Raw genomic sequence first — 19,023 nt, forward strand, 5'->3', positions numbered from 1 at the left:
TAGAACAAAAGCAGGCCTGTGGGGGCGAATTGTATACAGGTTCAGCCAGTAAACAAGAAATTATGTCATAAATTCAGTTCTGTCTTTGAATTCAACTTGATCAGTGCCATGATGGGGACTAGCCATACATCCTGTTCAACATTTTCTTCCTAAATGTATTTTGCTCTGTTTTGGGACTGAATACTTGTAAAATGATCTACAGTCCAGTTAACACCAGCTTCATAAGAAATGTACACTCTACCCAGCTTGTTTAAGGTCACGTAACATTCTGATGGGTGATTTTTAACAATATGATCAACACTGACTAAAATCCTGGTTTATACTTGTAAACATGGGGCTCAGAATGAACTTCCATGTATGTTCAAAGAAGCAAAACAACTGGAAAGAGAAAATTGTTGCTGGTTACGGTGCTGGGGTCTCTGGATAATCTTAGGAGCTGTACAACTCAAGAACAGACCAATGATGGCAGAATGATCACGCTGTGGTCCAACAGTCATTAAAACAGGTGCTTCAAGATACTGAAAGCTACAGGAAACTTCGTTATGTTTGAACTGCATCTATTTAAGGTTAGAACATTTTTTTTTCTTTAAAAAAAAAAAAGTTCAAACCAAAAGTATTTATGTTCCCAAAACAACCCCTCACCCCCCCAAAATCTAACTATCAAAGATAGGATTTGCTTTCTTTGCTTCTTTGTGTTTTTTGCACACGTGGACTATTAGTTAAAATGTCTAAACAAGCACACCAACACATGTGGTGACTTTGTATACATTAGAGCAGGTCAGTCAATCACTGGAAGCATTCCCACGTATCCTTGTGAAGCGCAGTTTAGCAGAGGTCGACCACCCGCAACACTGCGTCCTTCTTTAAACTCCTCCACTCAGTAGAACAAACCCAGAGGGGAACCAAGAATCCAGTGCATTCGAAAATGCTTCATCAGATATGCTTTTTTAAAAATAAATAAAAACAAAAAAAATTAACTCATTAACCGTCTTTTGGGCCTGTTACCTTTTAAAAATCTTTGTTTACAAAGCTTAATACATTTATAAAGTTTTATGTTGAGCCAAGGATGTCTAAGAATAGGCTCTTGTCCATCATAGAGGGTTGATGGAGATGGAGACTTTTTATTTGTATTCAAGGTAAAATTATAACTGACATAATGTCCTTATGGAAAATGTTAAGCACGACTTTTTTTTTTTTTTACCAAGCTTTTATAAAAAGTAGAGCCACTGCTCTTATTTTTGAACCATGAAATAAAGTGATCAATCAGAAAGTCCAAATACTTTGCTAAGGTCATTTTCACACCTTCATGGTCTCTGAAGGGGTCAACCATCTTTCTCTCCCCATGATTTCGGCCCAAAGCATGACTCCACCACCTCCTTGCTGGTGTCACAGCCGTGTTGGGATGTGGTGGTCATCCACCACCAATCCACTACTGGACCATCCAGGGTTGCACAGCAGTCCTCAGTGAACAAGTCTGTTTGAAAATGAACCTTCATGTACAACTGGGCCCACTGCCACCGTTCATGCACCACAAGCCTCTGGAGGATCCTCCTCCTTGAGGTTCCACAGGCAGCATCAGCTTCAAATAACTGTTTGCTGCTTTGTAAGGGCATTTTAACAGCTGCTCTCTTAATATGATGAATTTGTACAACGGAAACCTTCCTCGTTATGCCTTAATCTGTACAAACCCATCTTTGTTCTGAATCTGCCACAAATCTCTTCACAGTACGATGATAACGCTTCAGTTTTCATTAAATATCTAATGCTTTCATATCTTGTCATATGGCTGTACACTATCTGATGATTTTTGTCAGCAGAGATCCTTTCTCTTTCCCATATTGCTTGAAACTTGTGGCCTGCTTAATAATGTGGAACATCCTTCTTAAGTAGATTTCCTTTAATTGAGCTCACCAGACACACAAATCAACCAGCTATATGAAATTATTTATAGTGATTCGAAGAGCCCTGACACACAATACCATCTATACATTTAATAGAAGAACAAAAAATCTTAAGTTGCATAATAATTTGGAACATGGTGTATAACTCAGAATAAATTTGTTCAATCAAGCAGCAGTACAATTTGCAAAATAGACATCTTTCATGAAACAAATGTGCAAAATCCTTTTTGGATCTACAATGAATGACATCACATCTTGCAAGAAAAAGAGAGAAAAACTCAGATTACTTTATTTGCTTGATATCAGTTCTTTCTATTTTCTTGGCCCCAAGTACTTTTGACTCGTCAATTTTGACAAAAAGTTTATACACCCCTGTCTTAAGCCTTCATCGTAAACTCTTTTTTCCTTTCTCTCTTTGCACAAATCGCCCGCAAATATGTTCAGTCAGCTGGAGGCTTTAAAAGTCATCATGTGCTGCTGACACCTGCCAGAAGGCCCCTGAGGTGGAGTCCGTGGTGGAGACAGTGATGCTCGATTAACCCGAGATGAAAGACGTATAACTCAGCCGGCTGTTAAAATATCCCTCAGCAGAAATAACAGACCCGTGGTAAGGAGGGGGGTTTTGAAAAGAACACGGACAGGAAGACGGAGCGGGGTATGTCCTTTGGCTTTGTCCTATCACTGAAGTCGCTTGTTTATTGGTTGCTCGCTGCTTTTAACGAGCCTTTCTGCGTGGATAACTGGTGTCTAGAGCCAGCCGTTAAAAAAAGTTTATATATTTTTTTTTTCGCCCATAAAGTCAGGGGACTTTCCTACAAGGTGCTGCTTTTGTTGTTGTTTTTTTATTGTGTCAGGTCTGCACACTTCTTATTAATTACACATTTGGGTCTCGCACGTTCACCTGTCTTGTGGTGGTTGTTCTGAAGGGAAACAAGGTTATTTTTCTTTTTCAAATCCCTGTCATTTCTTCCTTTTCTTTTTTTTTTTTATTCACTCTCCCGTCTGCTTCACGCCGCGTTGAATATCGACTAAATGGAAACAGATTTCACATTCCATTAATCAGTCTTTGAGTGGACGTCGAAGTGAGCGGGGGGTGTTGATTATGGCGCCTGTCAGATTCAGTTTTTGGTGTTTGAGCAGCCGACACGTCGCTCTGTCAGAGCGGGGCGCAGATATGCGGCGGAAGGGCTAAGTGGATCAGAAAAGATCGGACGAGATTTTTAAATTCACAACAAAATGAAACAAAATGCCAGGCAGATTGGGCAGGGAATGCAAGAAAGAAAATGAAAAGCTCACATCAATTCAGTCAACTTATTCGGAAAAGGGTTAGACATGACCAGTGTCTCCTCCGGATTGGTGGGCGAATCTCTCTGCTCCGACTGTGTATTCGGGGGTTTCCATGCTGATGGACAAACATGCTGGTGATTTTGTCCTGTTCACTAGCAATGTAATTTATTTCATCCGCTCCAGAGTAGAAGACTGTTTGACTTTATGCTCCTGGCTAAGTGATTGTAAAAGGTCTTCATCTCCTCTTCCTCTGCTTTTATATCTCTCCCAGACGTAAACTACTAAAAATCTTTACTGTTGTAGCAGATGCAACGGCCAAAGCTGTCCTCTCTTAAAGCCAGAGTTTTTGATTAAAAAGATAAATCATCTGCTTTTCTTCTTTACGATCAGGAAAATTTAGAAAAGTCAGCAAAATCATAAAAATTTTTGCATTCATTAAGTGTCATTCCTGACTACAGAGGTTAAAAAAACAAACAAAACTTGCAATAAATTCCTCTTTATTGCAATGGTCTCTTGCGTGTTGTTACTCTGATTTTCTTTAATGCAGTCTTTAAAGTGAATACAATAGTTCATCTATATTAAGAAATATTTTTGGGGGAAATCTGAATCAACAAGTCGAGCTTTTTTTTGAAGATTGACGATCAGCCAGAAAACTGGGTTTAGTGCAGCCATAGCGGTTCAGATCAAGTCCCCTGCAGCTCAGCCGATCCTTCTTTTGCTGGGGTTCTGCCTTCATCTGGGGTCACAGATCAACACACTTCAACAATGGTGTCTATAATGGTAAAATCAGATCAGGACGCCACCAACCTGGGTGTTTTCATGGTGGTTTAAGTTTTATTGCCACATAATGCCACTCTGAAGTGTGGTGAAGCATATAAATAGAACATGTTTTAAATGAACTGTTTAATTTTTATATAAAGCAACTTAACACAATTTAGAAAACCATATGAACAATGCATATTGAACTAGTGGCCTGAATATCTACAAAATGCTCAAGATTTCGGTACCAAAGACGGGCAGATTGCCTCTGGTTTGTGCAGAAATATTTAATAAAACATTCAAATGATATGGACACATGTGATCTCCATCTCTGAGGACTCCACAGCACGATCTGTCATTAATCAGTAGCTGATAGAATCTCATGGGCAATGCTTTTGGAACCACTTCTATATTCAACAGAGCAGAGTCACAGTCACAGATGCCACTTCAAACTTTAATATGCAAATAAGAAGCTCTCTGTCAGTCTTTTTTTTCTTTCTTTTTTGTTCCCCCAGAGTTGTCATGGACTCCTCTGAGTTTGAGGACCGTCACACAGTGGAAACGTGGACTGTGGTCAAACAAATCAGTATTCCAGATTCTATTGAAACCAAATGAAAACCACGTGCTTAATTCATTCAGGTTTTGGAGATCTTGGAGCGATGCACGCTGCTTTCGGTGGGACATCTTTTCTATTTTATCTTAACTATACAGAAACCACGTTCTGTGCACATAAGAAAGGCCTGGCTGAGGAAGAGGATGTTATTGGTACTGAACAAGATATCCACAAAAGAGAACGTGAGAAGAATTTCAAACACAGATTGCATCTGCACATTAAACTGGACACACAAAAAAAAACCTTGCCGGCAAATAAAATCAGGTTGGATGTATGACTGAAACAATTAATCCAGCTTAATCAGCAATTGAAACAATCAACTAATTTAGTTATTGAGGAATCATTAACTTGAGTCAAAAAAAGCCCAACACTGCCAGACCACTGATTAAGTGAGAACTGTTCAAAAATACATATGCATTTTACATTGAAGATAGGAAAATGATTCATTTATTTCAATCGTTTAATGTATTTAATGCATTTCTAATTTTGAATAAATAAGGCTAAAGTAGTTCAATAAAAAAATTGTGGAATGTGCAATTAATTTTTTTTATCCAGTTAATCAATAAAATACTCAATTACTACAATAATCATTAATTTCAGTCCTAGTAGGATGTTGAACAACTTGAATGGTCCTCCTGCAGTTGCTCCTCCCCTTCCTTATGTCCAGATCTCCCCCCACACACCACCATTTCTGCCCTCCACTCCTCCAATATCCTCATTTCGCCTGTGTAACAATATATTTGACTTTACTGGACGTCCCGGGAGGAATTCCTAGTGTTTGGTGAACCGGAGTCTCTCCAGAGTGATTTCAAGACGTGGCGGACAGCGGTCATTAATCACTGCGCTGTGACTGAACCTGCGCCTTCATGACTTTACGTGTGTGGACTTTGGAAGTGCCTCTGTTTTCCTTTTCATATGCAGTATGTTCATCAGCGATCACATCCTATCTATTCACAGGAAAATTGCGGCGGCTATGCCAGCGGGAGCAAAAGGAAGAGCCGTTTTTCTTCCCCTCTCTGGTGGTTCTTTCCGACCGCTCAGACCTGACCTGTGGCGTGTCGCTTTCCCTCAAACGTCAAGAATACGGAGGATGAACATCTAAAATGGTTGTGTGGCCTCCCGTCTATGTCGTCCTTTTTTTTTTTTTTTTTTACATATTTTTTTACATACTTTTTACAGCAACTTCCTGTTAGGGTTCAACCCACCGCTGCAGTGATCCCCATCTGTTCGGGGTTTACCTTTTAAACTTCCCAGAGCCGCAGCGTGAGTGATGAGGTGTTCCCAGCCATCACCGCTGCACGACTCTAAGATCTCAAGACAGGCGCTGAGATAATAAAACACACAGAACCTTTAGTTAAGCCAAATAAAAGAAAGGGATTTGAGGTATGCTCCTGTTATAAATGGTCAAATGTGGAATTAATTGAAGATTTGTGGTTTAAGAACGTCAAGGCCTTGCAGTAATCTGCTATAGGCGCAGCTTAACCTCCTGTTCCACTGCTATTAAGGTGATGGCAGTTGACTGAGTCAACTATGGAGGATTTGTATTTTGATTTAATATGCAGTTACCCAATTATGATTGACTTTTAAGGAATAGCAAAAGGAAAAAAACGTGAGTCCCAGTCCCTCAAGACGAGCGGAAGTAAGCCAGACGCTCTGACGCTGTGGAACCATTCCACATAGTCAAAGTGCACAAAGGTCAATATAATTTTCTATGACAATTATGAATATAAAAACCATGAGTTTATGTTGTTAGCGCAAAGATTTGTGAAAAATGTAAACCACGACCTGTTTGCTTTTATTTAAAGGAGAAGTGTTGTGTGATTTGAAATTGACTTTGTATTATAATGTTATCCCCTCATCTAAAACATAGCTGAGACAACCAAGCCCCTTTCAGGACGAAGCGCTGCCTCAGACCTTATTTTAAATGGATCAGCACATGCAATTAGGAAATGTAATATAATGTAAATTAAATTATGGCACTCAAAGCAAAAAACATAGAGTTAGATTGAATAGATCTGCCCTTATGAATCGGCCACATTGTCACTGATCTATAATTTTTTCAAGACCGTAACAGATACAGACATCAATATCTGATCAGTGCATCTCCACAAATAACCTTTATAAAATAATTCAAGAATGTCAATATAATAATTTAGATGCTTTGCTGAACCCAAAGTACATGAATCAGTTTTGTATAATATTAAATTGAACAGTAAGACAGCTATCGGGGACACTCACAGCGGAGGAGATGAATCACTGAATCAAATGCATAGAAACATTAGTAAACTTGAGAAATGAGATGTGCATTCACTTAATTCATAGTGGAATCACCAGCAGCTTTGAACAATTGCAATTCTATTGCGAAATGGAAACACAGAGGAGTGTGTCTCCTTTTTGCACATAGAAAAAAGTCGCTAGATTTGTCGCTCGTCGTCTTTTGGGGAAAAAAGTAACTAAATATAGCAACAAAGTCAATATGTTGGCAAAAGTGGGACAGAGACGTGTTGGAATTGGGAACATGATCCTTGCCCATTGTGATGGATGAAAGCGATGGTTTGAACTTTGACCTTTTCTCTCTCTGCTTCGTACGGCAGCAGAGTCCTGCAGTCTGAATGTTGTAAAGAACGATCTTTAAATTCTAGCGAATGATGTGTCGTAAAATGTACTTTTAAGAACCGTGGTACACCGAGACATGGGTCAGTGCGTCGGTTCACCCGAACTTAAGAACAAGCACATGTGTTGCTAATAGCAACAGATGACTTTAATGCTCGTCTGTGAGGACAAAGCTGTTTGAGGCGGTTTTTATGCAAACAGCTTCATTGTGGCTCTAAATAAAACCATTGTCCTACGAAGAGCTTGTGTATTTTGTTGACATTTTTTAGACGAGACCACAAAGAAGCCCTGTTTTTTTTTTTTTACTGCCTTCACACTCAATTTTGAAACGCTGCTTTGACTCTGGCCTTCCTTTTTAATGCTTTGCATTCTAACGTAAAGACTCTGACGTAGCTTTCTAAATATTCTCTCCGTGGGAGATCAGCCGATATAAGCTGTTAATGACAGGCAGGGATGAGTCCACCGGTTTCACAGCACTTCCCACTTCATGTCAGCATCCGCTGCGCCGTCTCTGCCCCGACTGAGACATCTGGGTTTCAACTGATGGGACTTTCCCGTCACGCTGAAAGCAAAAGTTCCCTTTGTTTGTGCTTGTTTGGCGGAAAGATGGTGCTGCACTGCTCCTGTTTGATGCTACAGTAGAACAAGGTGCTGACTGGACATCAGTGGGTTAGGGCCATGGATCCAGACGAAGCTTTTTGCCTCATCTGCAGCTGTCAGCGAACACTGCATGAGCGCATGCTTCAGCATCTGAAGGTATACCAGGGCCTTTGTAGAAAGAAAGGAGTAAATTCCAGCAAAAAAATTCAAATTCTTAAATTAATCTCAGATATTTTCTAGAAAAAAACTGGGAAATTTCTAAGTTTTAAAAGTCAAAAATTGAAACTCACAGAATGTTTGACTTTTGGAAATATTCTGAGTTTCAGAAGTTGAAAATTTGAATTTAAATTTATCTCCAATTCGCTAGCAAATTTTTGACTTTTCCAAATTTTCAAGTTTTTTTTCTATTTTTTGTTTTTTTATCAGCATGTTCACTGGACTTACACATTTGTAAAGTGATAATATAGATATGTTTATGATCACACTTTCCAATGAAGCTTTTTTTGGCAAGTCTGAGCTGTAACGTTTTTCTAAGATCTGTAACACATGCAGTAGCTTTGAATCTGACATGAAACAAAGGAAGAACTGGATTAACATCTGCTCATTAAAACATGTTCCTAATGTTTGTTGCAGTTCAATAAAAATGAAGTGAAATGTATAAAAGTGCATACTCTTGATTAAAAGATTCTTAAAAAGAAAATAAATGGGAGTTCTTTGCTTGATGAAAATATATTTTTTTTCTGTATTTTCATAATTTTTGGGGAATTATTTCTGTTTGGAAAAAAAGAGAATGAAGGAAGGTTTAAGATTCATTGCACAGCTTAAACACTTTAAAAGAAGCCAAAGTTTCAACTTCATTTGTCTCTACATTGATTCTCAAAGTCTGTAAAGCTTCAGGTTTCACAGATCAATACCTAATCGTGTTTTATTGTGAAGACTCGAGCCATCAAATCATCTAATAGATCGCAAACAGTAAGTCTCGTATTGCTCTTCAGTTAAATGTCCTTCTGTGTTTTACAGATTCCCATTGTATCCTAGAGGAGAGCGCTTTCATTTTGAATATGGCGTCTACTTGCTAAACAAGAACATCGCCCAGGTAAGGAATGAGCAAACAGTTGCCATTAATGGGTGAAGTTTAATAATTGATAATTGGATCAGAAGATAAGTGACCAGAATGCATAAAATATATTTATGTACACTTCAACCATTCTGGCTCAGGTTGGGTGAAACATCACCATCTCTGTCGTTTATGTGCCTGTCACTGATTTTCAGAAGACTTTAAGAGACTCTGTGGTCAGTTTGGGATGTTTTAGTCCAAATATAATCTTTGCATCCTTTTGTAGAAAAAATGAAAAGGTTGAACATCCGCATAGAGGATCTTTGATGCTCACATGTCTTGGACTAGCAATTTTTATTTTTGTGGTGAGCATTTTAGGTTTTCTGACGTGTTCGTTCTCAACACATTGGGCATCAACTACTTAACTTTTTTTTTTTATTTACATCTAATGTATATTTAATTGTCTTTCAGTGAAGTAAATTGAGGATTATAAGATAAAATACAATCTATATTTGTCATATGTAATAATTTTCTTTCTGGATCATTATCAGCGTGTCTCATCTCTTATAAAACCTTAATTTTTATGAAAAAAAAATCATCTTTTTCTTACGGATTTTGACCTTTAGTGTCATTTGCTGCAAAAAGACTAACATCGGAGTGTTGTGGGCAAACTTACCGTACGTGTTTTCCACATGTCGGAGTATCCATCCATCTGTGAACCGCCTAAGCAGCAGGAAGCTGAGCACACCGGACCACAAAGCCCAGTTACAGCCTCTCGGTTTCTTTCACGGTTGTAAACTCGAGACTCTTGTTAGATCTTTTTGGACATCAGGGAAATGAGCTGTGTGAAGCATGAACTGTACACAACCCACCGGTTGGTAGCATCAACTCATTTATAGTTTTGGTCTTGTCATGTGATTCGCTGATCTTGTGACTTTGCTATGCTTATTAAAGTGCATGTAGGTGAGTTTTTTTTATACGCTCAGACTTTTAGCAGTTTAAATTCCTTTTGCCTCTTTTTTTTTTAATCCAGGTGGAGAACTTACAGCTTACAGATTTTTTTATTGAACTACCTAAGCCTATTTTAGATTTAATTACATATTTTTGTATTCAAAATGCATTGAAAGAAGCAAATAAACAAACATTTCAAATTCTTTTCAAAATAAGACAATATTTACATGTTTTGTAGCCTAAAATGCAATATTTTTTTTATTGTACGTTTTAGCAAAGAATGCATCTGAAACTAAAACAAATACTACTCAATCAATCAGCACAGCTTAGTCCTAATCTGAAGACTGTTTTTTTGGATAAACCGATTAATAATTAGATAGCAAAGATTGTTTAATAGGATTTTTTTTTGTTGCTTTTTTTGAACCAAGTGGAGCTAAATCTACTTCTAACCACTTGAGTTGTGTGTAGAACTTAATCACTGACAAAGGATTAAAAAAATAATCTTAAATTCAATATGTCTATATATTGTTCAGTTTTGGCTTACGTACTGTAAGACATCCTTTTTTGAGTCTGCATGCTCAAGTTAACAATTAAATTAGTTGATGATTAATCGATTCATTAGGATTAATGTGATTGTTTCAGACCTAATGTGAACGTTGCTTAGTTTGAACGTTCTTTAGTTCTATGCTAGCAAATTAAAGAAGCAAACTTTAATTTGCTTCTTTAGTTCTATGCTTAGAACTGTACGTTTTATGCTTAGAACTAAAGAACATTCTTTGCTGAAAAAAGAATGAAACAAGCCTCAATGCATCTCATATTCTCTCATTAAGTGGCTTGATACATAGCCACATGATCCATCTAATTTTAAATAATCAAGATGTTTTTTTAAATAACAGTCAAAATGAACTCAGTCCATATTTTAGTCCAGGATTTCTTAGTTCATCGGTTCCCTACAGACTGTTTCTGTTGTTATATGTAGAACATTTGGTGTGCAGTCATCCAAGTTCTTATTCCCACCTCTTAGCTCCCCCCAACACACACACACACCCAGTCCATTTTTGATCAAAGCTACACCTCGTGACCCGAGCTTTCTGAGATTTCAATTTCACGAACCTCGACCATGTGTTGCCATCAGACTGCGTGCTCAGTCTTGCTGAAACTTTAATTTGCTTGCTGATAGAAGGCACATGGAAGTAACTTCGGGAGAAATATTCCTGACTGCAGTCGGTGCGTCGCAAATCAAATCTAAAATAATAATGCCAAGGCTGCCTTTGCCAGATTCGGTGACATAATCTATGGATTGAAGGTCTTTTCAGGTTATCAAGAGAAAACCCCCGGTGTCAATTTATAAGACAGTTTAACGAGTCGAATAGAAGAGTGGGAATGTGGAGCTTTTGAAGGAATCTGGTCCGCTGAAGATGAAAAATGAGATCCACTCAGCAGGATGTCCTCAACAGTGTTCATGAAACCTCTGCTGAAAGATTCTAACTCCAGGCTTTTCAAAGTCAGATGGAAACAATCAGCTGGGCACAGGTGGGCACATGTGAGGGGTGAATGATAACTGTGAGTTACATCTGGTCGGACTGGCTAAGACAGCGGAGGCAAAGTTATTTATGCAAACTAAACGTGGCACTTTAAAGCTACAGAATGCAACTTCTGAAAAACAGTTTTTTGCATATTTGTTAAAACTATCATTTTTGCAGCTGTTTCCCAACAGCAGAGCCTGTCACGAATGCTCAAGCTAGTCAGCACGGTGGCGGACAAATAGTTTTCCTGTAATGGTAAGTTGTTTCTCCGCCATTAATCACATAATCACAATGGGAGGACGGGAAGGAGCGTGATCTTTTCGTCACACTTTTAATAAATATGTAATAAACAGATGTAGCTGGGCGACATACTCAGTTAAAGTATGTGAGCATGTGGCTAATTTATTTCTGTACCTGTGCCTTTGTGCTGTTTCATTGAATAGGAGAAACACTGCACATCCAGAAAGTATACACAGCTCTTCACTTTTTCCACATTTGCTGTTACATACTTATGGGTTCAACACACAGGGAGCGACAAACAACATCAGAAGGAGAATGTTTTCCGCCTCTCAGAGTGAATCCAGCACACAGGACATGATTGTTGCAGCAGGATTCTTTCTGAAGCTGGCCAGCCATCTCTGCTGAGTGGTTGGAGGAGAATGTCCTTCTTCTGGAAGGAGACCAAGAACCGGTCCAGTGTGGAAAGAGGAGATCCTTCCAGAAGGACAATCGTCTCTGTAGCGATCCACCAACCAAGCCTGGATGATAGAGAAGCCACACCTGAATAAAAGGTTCATGACAGCTGGTCTGGAGTTTAGCAAAAGGCAACTGACGGACTCTCAGACCGGGAGAAACACGATCGTCTGGTCTGATGAGACAAAGACTGAACTCTTAGGTGTGAATGCCGGGCGCCATGTTTGGATTAAACCAGGCCAATGCCATCCCTACAGTGAAGCATGGTGGTGGCAGCAACAAGCTGTAGGGATGTTTTGCAGCAGCAGGAGCTGTCATACTAGAGGGAAAGATGAATGCAGCAATCTGGACCTCAGACTGGGGCAACGGTTCATTTGTCAGCAGGACAGCGATCCAAACTACTTGGCCAAGATGTCAAAGGTGTGGCTTCAGAACCTCTCTGAATGTCGAGGAGAGTCCCAGACAGAGTCCAGACATGATTCTGATTGAACATTTATGAAAACATATTCTAAGAGATTTAATGCTGGAACTTCTGCCAAAGCAAAAGCTGTGAACGCGCATATAAATGGTATTTCTTGGTTTTCTTTTGATAAAATTTCCACATCGTCATAATGGAATATTTCTTGGTGGAATTTTCAGGAAAGAGATTAATTTAATCCAATTTGGAATGTAACAAGATGTGGAAAAAGTGAAGCACTGCAAAGACTTTCTGGATGTACCATTTCCTGCTCCATTTTTACTGAAGCAGCAGTAATGCTTGAAGGGTTCAGGAGAACATCAGTATTTTCTCAGGGTGAAATTTCATCTCAGTTTTAAAGCTCAGTGATGTACATTCCTCGTGTCCCTCCGTCCATCCATCTCAACAGCGAGTTATCAGGTTTGCCTCTAAGTAATATCTTTTTGTGGACAAAACGGTTCTGCTCCATATGTTAGTGATAATAAGTCACCGTTTTTAAAACCGAAGAGGTGGTTAGCTTGTCACTTTCAACAAAGGAGAAGCCGCTGGAGACGATTCTTCTCCGCCTCACTTCTGATGAACTCTTCAAAAGGCTTCTCAGCCAACTTCTGCGAGCCTTTAATCGATCAATTACATCACAGAAGCTCAGATTTGAGTTGAGCCCAGTAAAGACGAGATCCTTTTTCCTCGGCATGTGGTTTGAATTCCTCTGTTCTCATTCCAAACCAGTTGATCAAAGAAAAATCACCGTTTTCTCGACTTGGTTTGCATGAACCAAGATGCTCAACAAATTGAGCAGCAATCTGATCAGAAACTCAGAACTAAAGTCTTTTTCTGTTCAGTATTTGCTTTAGGAGGGACGACTCCAACTAAACTGTATTATTAGTTATGAAAGTGAAGCTATTTTCTACAGGTGAAGACCTCATTCAGAAGAGGATAAGAGTAAAGCAAAGTTTGCCCTTCTGCGTGTCGTACAACATGCTGGATTTTAGCCACACTTGGAGCTTTTTCTGAATTTGATTGTACAGGAGGCCTCAACAGACTCAGACACAAATGTGAAGGTGACATTTTTCTCGTCTGATTGACTTTTTTAGTTTTTTTATTCTAACTGTTCTAACTGCTACATTACAATTTGTATTGTTCAAAATCTAAACTCCATAAACATTTAATCTTTCTTTAAACTAGTAGCCTATTTTACATCGACTGCTCTCTCACACACGTTGCCTCTGTTCTTGATATTAATAGAGACGACTTCCAGTGACCAAAAAGTATTTTGAATACTATTATCACTATTTCTCATATTATGCTTCATAGAAAGGAATCAGGAGAAGCGAAGATAGAAGAAAATTGCTCTACAAAAATAAGAACTCAGAAACACAACCCTTCCTGCCCAAAGAGGGGTTAGAATCCAAATATAATTTAACCGCAGATGTACTGTAATGTCGTTAAGCGCATTAAAGTCTCGGAAGCTAGATGGAGTGCACTATGAGGTGTTAACAGCTCTTCTGGCTGCCTGAATCACATTAGGTTAACATGGAATGGTGAAATTAGGCATGAAAATGTATCCAAACCTCCAGATATTTCATATGCAATCAAATAACATAGGAAAATCTGAGTGTAACTGCTATAGTCACCCTTTTCCTTTTACTACTGTTCTGTGTGTGTTGGTAAGCATGCTTTTTCTCATTTGTTGAAATAATCCAACTAAACCAATGTGATTTTTTTTTTCCCTTGTTCAGCTTCATTGTTAAATGATTACCATCGGGCTGCTGCTGTTTGTTAAAAATTTGGCCCCTGCTACATCTGAGGCCTGCTGCGGGGCCTGAAGTGGTCTTCCACAGGGGGGCACAAACGCCAAACCTGCCTCTCCTCCATTTGCAGAGACAAATGAGCCAAGTTAGTGTGGCTGACTCCAAAGGAAAACCAGCAGCTTTTTGTCTGGAAAAGGGCCATGTGCTGCATTCTCCAACTCTCTGAGTTATCCACTTGGCTATGCTGTTGTGAAACAGGCATGTGGGGCTGATTAGACGACAACTGATGCTACACAACATCTACGGGAACAATTAGGTCTTAGTTACTTGGACGAAGAGATTTTGTGGCCTCCAGCGTAGGAAAACGCAGAATTGCAATTTATTACAGTGAATTCTTTGCAGGCACAACCAAGTCACCTCTGGATTCACCTTAATTTCTGTCGACTGGGGCAAGATGGCTGCAGTCTTCCGCCTCTCAGGTCTCTGGCAACTTTGTACCGTGATCTACAGGCAAAGTGCCATAGCGGTGGTCTGATGCATACGTCAGACACCCTGCTGCAGTAAAGAGTGGCAACTGTGGCTCCATAAAGCACTGCTATGACTCATGGGGAAGCCTACTGTAGTTAGCGGTTAAAGGAGGTGGCATCGAGCATAACAGGACCTGCTTGAACCAATAATGACGATGTTTTTGAAAAGGTTTTACACGATTGGGAAAGGTAAACTTAACCTTTTTCGAATTACAATAATTATCAGTATGAGGCTTTTTTCTCGTTAGGGGGTTCTCTATAATCCTGGGATTAAGAGATTAACCATGATGCTTTGCTGTTAAATTTAGCTGCCAACATTCTCACTCTAATTTAGCAAAAATCGCAAGCACATTTCTGGAAAGTTTGCATTGTCACACACAGGAAAGACTCTGTGTTTAATCTGGTCCTCTAATGCTTTTAAGCCCAAATAAAGAAAAACAAATAAAAGTAATTAGTTTTTCAAAGCTAAGCTTTTCATTGAGATTGTGTTGGTTTGGATAGCATGCAAGAAAAGTTGTGCTTTTTGTCCACAGAAACCGACGTAGGAGAAAATTTTTCATTTGTAAATAAAAAACAAGCTGGCAGGAAAGCCATGTTTCTGTTTGCCGTCTTAAAAAAAGAATGTGGAAATACACAGTGTGTGTCATCTGTTTTGATGAGGAGAGTGCAAACAAACCCGTTCACCTCCTGCTCCTTTTTGCATGAGTAGCACCTTCAAATCAACGTGCTTTTCTTCTTTTTTTTTGTGAACTTTGGGTCCTCGGCTTGTTTCTTCACCTCTGGGGCAACGCCGGTGACCTCAGACCGAAGAGATGCGACAGAGTCTTGGCGTAGCGCTTTGCTGCCATTAGCTCATGTGATTGGGCTTCAATAAAAACCAGATGACCCCCAGACATGGAAAAAGTGAACATTAAGCAGATGCCCTCAACCTCAGTGTAAATGGTCAAGACAGTTAAAATTCCTCAATGTAAACTGTCTCCAACTATTACTTTGCTCCTTTTCTTCTTTATTATTGCGGATACTGGAGATCGAACAAGACTTCCAGCTTTGCATACACCGTTAAAGACCGACTCATCTGCTTCTTACTTTCTGTGTCTTACAAAACTATATGATGGACCAGAACAATCCAAAGTGATGGTTATGCATTTTCTGTGTACTAACTGTGACTTTTGGCGCAACTGGATTTTATTAAGGGAGGTAATGGGCACAGGAAACTGAAAAGTTAGTTCTGTTCACTCCGAAGAATCATCATCATAGTACTTAGTGGAAGCTAATGCTAAAGTGTTAACTTAAATTATTGCAATAAGTTATATACAAATTGAATTTTGACATTATAACATGCTTTACATGTTCTATAACGCCCTTAGATGTTTTATGTGTTTAGATCTTGTTCTATAGTGTTCGTGTTTAATTTTGTTATTGTGCGTTTTTTATTTGAAATAAATTTTCTGTAAAAAAAAAAAGGGGAAATTTGAGGATAGAAAACTGTAAATAGTCTTCACCTACTTCAAAATAAGAGCATGAACATAAACGTCTTGTTACTTGAAGAATCTTGAACAGGCCACAATCAAAGCTTCAACAGAGATGTTGAACTTTATCCGAATGAAAGTTATCCTGTAAAATTAATTTAAGAGAAGCATTTAGCTCATTATTGGAAGAAGCATGCCCACCACCGATTAAAGGGTATCAGAGTAAAAAGGGACAATTGCAATCCACCTGCCACACGTTTCAGCTTCCTTGTCGAAACGTCGTTGCAGCTGCTGCGTAGCTGTTTGCTCCACAGCTCTGCAGTGCGGCTAATCGGGACGATCTGGATGCAATCAGCCGGTTTTACACAAAATCAAATTTACACTAATAAAATGTGACCTTCTTGCTCCCTAGCGTGATGCATTGTATGTAAATGCTCACAATTGTAATATCGGTTTCTGTTGTCACATCTTGGAGTCATTCCTCATGGCAATCTGACCCAGTAGAAGTGTTTGAAGATGAAGAGGAAACTGTGATGTGTAACTTCATACCCTAAATCTACTTAGGCTCTTTTATGTGGGGGAGGAAGAAAGAGATCACAGCTAACTAGGATCCATCGTTGGAACGCCGAGGCGTCGCTCTTTGATGAGAAGTTCTCCTCCGGTTGTCTGTGTGTGCAGTGTTTGTGCCGTCTTTTTGCCTCTGTTGCTCAGATCCCCTCTAAGTGCGAGCAGAAACTGGATCCCCCCAGGATGTTTCTCAGAAACGACGCACATTAGACAGAAATATTTCAGATTTCATTTAGAAGGGTTGTCTCTTTGTCCAGTTGAGGCCTGTGGTTTGTGACTCACTTGCTGGTGTGCTCCACAAAGACCTTCTCGGCGAAAGAAGAGAAGAGAAACAGACGGGTAAATCTCCACTGTTCCCCTTGAACAAAACTCTCACTCTTCTGTTTACTTACCCCCTGCACAAACCTCATCTCGACAAAGAGACCCGTCAGGATTTAGAAATTATGATGCAGCCCACTGTGAGGTGTTTGTTTACTTGAACTCTGCTTCCCCGAGGCTCTGCCACCATCTCTACTCAAAGACAGACAAGACCTGGAAGCAATCAGGCCATTTCAACGGCCCGCTGCCACTTTGTGTCTTCATCTCTCCGTGATGGCCACATCCGTTTTTCATTTTCGAGGGATTGATATTAAAAAAGAAAATGCATAATAAAGAGGACAGGCACCAGCAAATGCAAAACTATCTCATCATAGTGTGCCTCGTATTCAGCCCCGAGGAAGGAGGAAAAGTAAGACGTGAGGCACCAGGTGAGATTCTTTGTAATCTAAGCCACTAAGGTGTCTGTTTTTGCTTTAGTTTGGTGAAATATAGTTTGAATAACCATCGCTTCCCACTCGGCCACATGCCGTACAAATGTTGAACAGTGAGCGTCAGACAATATGTTTGAAGTTTCAACGCCGTCGTTTTGGCACTCCTACCTACCCTTTTCATCTCTTTCATTCCCTGACGGTGAAAAGCATTTCATTATTTGTCACATTTCAGGCAAGTGACCATCCCTGCCAGGTAGAAAGTGGTAAAACCAGTTTCAGTCGGGTTGTGAGATCAACAGTCTTGAGTGGAGGCCGACACTATTGGCTCTCCCATCGTTAATACATAGAGAGAAGAAGGGAGGAAAAATGTGTTTCATATTCGGGTTTAGATATGTGTCTCTTACATTCCTGCGGTATTTCATTGACTCATTTATGCTTCATCAAAAGTAGCAATAATTGTTGCATTGATACTGCACCCAGCCTAAATGTTCCCTTACAGGTCCAAACAGTTATTTGGTTCTCCTGGTGAAGATTTTTTAAAAACGCCTTAAAATAAGCTGATCTTTAACTTTGACAATACAATGGGCCCCTGGTAATAGTGGGGCTTAGGGACCACAACCGGTCACTGATGGCTAAAATACTTGCAATACTTATGCAACTCTCTAAAGATGCATATGACTACCTTTGCGATCATTCAAACACCAAATATACTGTAATGTCTGGGTCACAAGGCAAAATTTTAAACTTGGAAAAACCTGAGAGGCCCACACCTGATGACTGGTCTGACATGCATGTTAAAGGATTTCTTAAACATGCATAAAAACATCAGAGCAACACTCCAGCTCTGTGTTTGATGAGGGAATATTCCTGTAACATGTTGCAAATCTTTAAAAAAAAGTCGGTTTTACATGCTGTTGCCCCTTTAAGTAAATCCAGGCTTTTTTTAAGCACACCTCTCTCCGCCGGTGGGTTTTCAAATCCCGACTGTGTGGTCCCGGTTTTCCATCACAAACATTTGTTGTTAGCTACAGCTTGAATCCAGTGCAACATTCTGCTCTGACTTTGTTACTGATGGAACCCCCTTTTATATTTTACTGCAGGAAGTGGAAAGCTTTTTTATTTTTTCTTCTTCTTCCTCCTCCATAAAAAGTGTCACCAAAAGTAGGAGACTGCCGCGCTGTTTGTCTGTCGTCTTCTCGCTCGGCCTCAACCACTCAAGTTCAGCTGCTTCCGATAGCGAGAAAGACGAGTTGAATTACTGGACGCTCCCATGCTGACCAGCTCCTACCTTCTGTCAGCCAGAACATTTGATTTACAAGCAGGCCTCAGACTCCACTTCTAAGTGTGTGTCACTGTTCTGTGGTTTCCACTTCTGGGTGTGTGTACATAGTGAGGCTGCTGGTGCGCTGCGATTATGCTTCGGCTCCTGGCTTTATGGGAATTCCTCTGGATAACCACCTATGACTTTATGAAACACTTAAGTTGGTTTAATTGATTTTCCAC

General features: G+C 39.6%; 1 protein-coding gene across 1 annotated transcript in view; it reads left to right on the forward strand.

The window, feature by feature from the left end:
- The window catches only part of uvrag (UV radiation resistance associated gene), a 103,352-nt gene that overhangs the window by 52,460 nt on the left and 31,869 nt on the right, over positions 1-19,023 (forward strand). The window contains exon 13 of the mRNA XM_055043934.1: positions 8,794-8,869. Coding sequence (XP_054899909.1) covers positions 8,794-8,869 — 76 coding nt within the window. The remainder of the gene's footprint in view (positions 1-8,793; positions 8,870-19,023) is intronic.

Source organism: Poeciliopsis prolifica, unplaced genomic scaffold (assembly GCF_027474105.1).
Source record: "Poeciliopsis prolifica strain line A6 unplaced genomic scaffold, Auburn_PproV2 SCAFFOLD019, whole genome shotgun sequence".
NCBI lineage: Eukaryota > Metazoa > Chordata > Actinopteri > Cyprinodontiformes > Poeciliidae > Poeciliopsis > Poeciliopsis prolifica.